At 36.4% G+C, this 4,675-nt stretch overlaps 1 protein-coding gene across 3 annotated transcripts in view; it reads left to right on the top strand.

Moving 5' to 3' along the window:
* EED (embryonic ectoderm development) overlaps positions 1-4,675 on the top strand; it is a 36,635-nt gene that overhangs the window by 8,326 nt on the left and 23,634 nt on the right. For all 3 annotated transcript variants that reach the window (XM_032295846.1, XM_032295847.1, XM_032295848.1), the window contains exons 4-5: positions 2,862-2,927; positions 3,990-4,115. In XM_032295846.1, the coding sequence (XP_032151737.1) occupies positions 2,862-2,927; positions 3,990-4,115 (192 nt within the window). The remainder of the gene's footprint in view (positions 1-2,861; positions 2,928-3,989; positions 4,116-4,675) is intronic.

The following is a 4,675-nucleotide window of genomic DNA, read 5'->3' as shown; positions in this document are numbered from 1 at the left end:
ATTTAATATTGTATAAAATAAATGAAAGCATGAGTCCGGTGGATTTAAATAACTTATTTTTTTGTTTTTTTTATTTAAAGTTAAAAGGTTTTTTTTTTTTTTTTTTTTTTTTTTTTTTTGAGACAGGTGGTGTTTGGTGGTGGTTTTTGTTGTTTGTTTTTGAGAGAGGTCGAATCTTACTCCGTCCTCCAGGATAGAGTGCAGTGGCTGATCAAGGCTTACTGCAGCCTCAACTTCTGCGGCTCAGGTGATCCTTGCACATCAGCCTTCTGAGTAGCTGGTACTATAAGCATGCACTACCATTGCCTGGCTAATTTTTTGTAGAGATGGGGTTTCACCATGTTGCCCATGCTGGTATTGAACTTCTGGGCTCAAGAAATCCACCTGCCTTGGCCTCCCAAAGAGCTGGGGTTGCAGTCGTAAGCCACCATGTCCAGCCTTTTAAGGAAATTTTATAATGACATGTAAGGCTGTTAGGGCTTTTACTATTTGGCAGAGTCAAGGCATTGAAACTCTCAGTATATGTAAGTTACCACTGAAGTTGATAACATGAAATAATAGCTTTTTTCAAAACCCCCCTTTTTTGGTGTTTAGCCAAATGTAGGTTTTAAGATAATGGAGTCTGCTTATAGTTGTTTAGTTTCTAAATTCTTTGAAAACAGCAATTTAGAGGAAAAATGATGTGGTTTTAAGAAAAGGTTGAGGTTATTTTTTTCTTAGTTGGAAATGTGGCCCATTAATTAAATTTGAATCCACTTTTAGGACACCACTGTAAACCTAAGATAATATTTAGCTCTGATAGTATTATAATTGGTATAGTTTGTGCTCCAGTATGGTTATTGCAGTGTTTTAAGTTTTCTAACAAAAAGAATTCCTATTTTAATTTAAAGTCACATAAAGGGGTGTCATATAGTTTATTGAATTATAAAAAGTTCTGCTGTTAGGATTTCTTTAAAAGGAAGAAAGAAAAAACAGTTATCACATAAGATACAACCAAGCTAGTTAGCAGCCATATAAATAATTTTTTTGAACATTAACATAGAGGAGATTATGGATTAATAAGTTGTGATGATATACAGGATCTTCAGAGATCTTAAATACTGCTACAAAATATGAATAGGTTTTTGCTAAGGTGAGTGACTATAACTATAAGAAAAACGGGGCTGGACACAGTGGCTCATGCCTGTATCCCAGCACTTTGGGAGGCTGAGGTGGGTGGATCGCCTGAGGTCAGGTGTTTTCGACCAGCCTGACCAACATGGATACCCCATCTCTACTAAAAATACAAAAATTAGCCTGGTGTGGTAGCGGATGCCTGTAATCTGCTACTCTGGAGGCTGAGGCAGGAGAATGACTTGAACCTGGGAGGCAGAGGTTGCAGTGAGCCAAGATAGCGCCTTTGGATTCCAGCCAGGACAACAAGAGTAAAACTCCGTCTCAAAAAAAAAAAAAAAGAAAAAAATAAATTTATAAAAGTTTAGTATTACAAAATTTTATGTGTATGTATAGTTTTAATTTTAGAGTATATGACAAATGAAAAGGGCTATCATACATGAGAAAGTTAATACTTATCTGCACCCATGAGAAAATAATTCATTAGGCAAATTGTAGACTTTTTAATATATAATGTAATTAATATGTAGATGCTCTAAAACTATCCAAAGACTTACCTTAATTTTAATTTTTTACATTTTTGAGACAGACTCTTGCTCTGTCACCCAGGCTAGAGTGCAGTGGTGCAATCTCGGCTCACTGCAACCTCTGCCTCCTGGGTTCAAGCAATTCTTCCACCTTGGCCTTCCGAGTAGTAGCTGGGACCACAGGTGTGTGCCACCACATCTGGATAATTTTTATATTTTTAGTAGAGACGGGGTTTCACCATGTTGGCCAGGATGGTCTCGGTCTCTTGACCTCTTGAACCGTCTGCCTTGGCCTCCCAAAGTTCTGGGATTACAGGCGTGAGCCACTGCGTCCGGCCCCTGGCTAACTTTTTGTGTTTTTAGTAGAGACAGGGTTTCATCGTGTTAGCCAGGATGGTTTCGATCTCCTGGTCTCATGAGCCACCTGTTCTGACCTCCCAAAGTGCTGGGATTACAGGCGAGAGCCATTGCGCCCAGCCTTAATTTTTATTTTATTTTATTTTATTTTATTGACACAGAGTCTCCTCTCCATCTGTTGCTAGGCTGGAGTGCGGTTGCGCAATCTCGGCTCACTGCAATCTCCACCTCCCGTGTTCAAGCAATTCTTCTGCTTCAGCCTCCTGAGTAGCTGGGATTACAGGCACGCACCACCACACCCAGCTAATTTTTTTTTGTGTTTTTAGTAGAGACGGGATTTCACCATGTTGGGCAGACTGGTCTCGAACTCCTGGCCTCGTGATCTGCTTGCTTCGGCCTCCCAGATTTTTATTTTTTAATAGGGATGGGGTTTTGCCATGTTGTCTAGGCTGGTCTCAAACTCCTGGGCTCAAGCGGTCCACCTGCCTCAGCCTCCCAAAGTGCTGACATTAAGTGACCCACCATGCCTGGCCTCCAAGGCCTTTTTAACTACAATTGAAAGATGATAAGTCACAATTACTTTGAGGTTAACTTTATTCACTTTGAAGAGTTGGTGCAATTAAATGGATGACTATGTTTAAAAGATTGGAAATCAAAACCATTATTACTACAAAATTTAATATACTCTGTATTATGTAAAACAGTCAGCTTTATAATGGCTTCCTTAAGCTTACAGGAACTAATTTAAGGCAATAGTTTCTAGATTATATTTAAGATATGATTGCGATTAAAACATGTTTAAAAGTTGGAGAGAGTATGTTTCTATACTTGAGGTGAAATTTACTATATTTTTATTTTCATTAGGTTACCTTGTATGAATGTCATTCACAAGGAGAAATCCGGTTGTTGCAATCTTACGTGGATGCTGATGTATCCTTTTCTGGGTTTTTAATATCTTTGGTTAAAGGAATTTATTTTCAATAAGTACACCAAAACTTTTATAAAAAGTTAATTCGCTAAAGTTTTTGTTCTTTCTTAACCTATTTCTTCACTATCACCCAAGAGAATCCTAGCATCTAGTTTTCCTGACCCTTAGAAATCCATTGTGGTATGTGTCAACTCAGCTAGGCAAAAAGAAAAAAAAATTCATTGTGGGATGGATGTGCTGGTTGGATGCAGATGTCTAGAGGTAGGAGCATTAGAAATCTAGTACGTAATAGAAAATGTTAGCAAAGACTGGTTAAAACCTCCTTTTTCTTCGACCTTGCCTAGAATATATCATTTAATTTTAGTTACAATGATGAACTTGGGTTGTGACTGGCAGTCATTCCAAGTATTCGATCAACAAAGCCTAGTAAGAAAAAAAAAAGTGTAGTTTAGGAAATAAAATATTGCAAAACAGGGTCATAAAGAAATGGAAAAATTTGAAAAGCCTAAGAGTTAGAGCAGTAAAAGCTAAGTAATAAGATGTTTTTTCCAGATCCCTTTGAAAAACTTAGTGAACAAGACAAGGCAGGGACCTTCAGTCTTCTCTAAAAGATATTGAAATTTGACCTGTATTGTATTGAGAATACCTCACAAAGAAAAAAGTGGAAAACTGAATTGTTTTTATTTAGATATTTATAGTATTGGAATAGAGCAGAGGTTAACAAACTGCAGCTTGCAGGCTGGCCACTTGTTTTTAGTAAAGTTTCGTTGGAACACAACCATTTGTTTGTATATTGTCTGCAATTATTTTGGTAATGCAACTACAGAGTTGAGTAGTTGTAGAAACAGTTAAAGAGTAAACAGAATTGAATGGAGAGACTGTAACTTTGTTTGATCATTTGTTATGGATTTTAGACCTCAAATCCCCATTGTATAAATTTGGTTGTATATGGAAAATCAGAACTTTTATGTCAAAAACATTAGCAGTTCTGTGTAAGTTTCTATTATAATTATTGGCATCTTTTTCATAAACAAATTATATTTCTTAACTGTGGAATTTCATAGGCTGATGAAAACTTTTACACTTGTGCATGGACCTATGATAGCAATACAAGCCATCCTCTACTGGCTGTAGCTGGATCTAGAGGCATAATTAGGATAATTAATCCTATAACAATGCAGTGTATAAAGGTGGGTTTTTCTGGTTAAGTTGTAGTTCTGCTGCTTTTGAATGCACACCTGTAAAAAAAACTTTTAATGTTAAATTTAAAACTAATCGTATGAATGTAACATTTCTGATTTGATTTGTACTTACTGCTCTCTTTAGATGAGTCTTTTGAGACCTTTGTCACATTCAAGTAATGTAAATTAAGTGGGAAAATGTTAATATTTATAGCGTTTTCTTTTTAAAGAATTTCCCTCCTTCATCCTTTTCATGCCTTGCTTTGAGAGGCTCTAAATGAACAATAAGAGTGAGTCAGTTTTCCAAGACATCCAAACTCCAGGGGCCTTGTCAAAGGGACCTTGTAACAAAAAGGTGAAGTCTAGCAAGTTGATAAGAAGACAAATTTTTCAAATCAACTTTAATCAGCTGTTTTTAACCCTGGGGACACATCATAATCATGTGAGGATCCTTTAAACCCTACACATACTGGAGCCTCTGCTAATCTGATTAGAATATCCGTAGGTGCGGTTTTGAGCATTTTTTTTTCTGTTTTTTTTTTTTTTTTTTTTTTTTTTTTTTTTTTTTT

The sequence above is a fragment of the Sapajus apella genome, unplaced genomic scaffold (assembly GCF_009761245.1).
Source record: "Sapajus apella isolate SASKATOON/1434 unplaced genomic scaffold, GSC_monkey_1.0 scaffold34, whole genome shotgun sequence".
Lineage (NCBI taxonomy): Eukaryota > Metazoa > Chordata > Mammalia > Primates > Cebidae > Sapajus > Sapajus apella.
The sequence above is the reverse complement of the archived record's forward strand: the minus strand, read 5'-3'. Positions and strand labels throughout refer to the sequence as shown.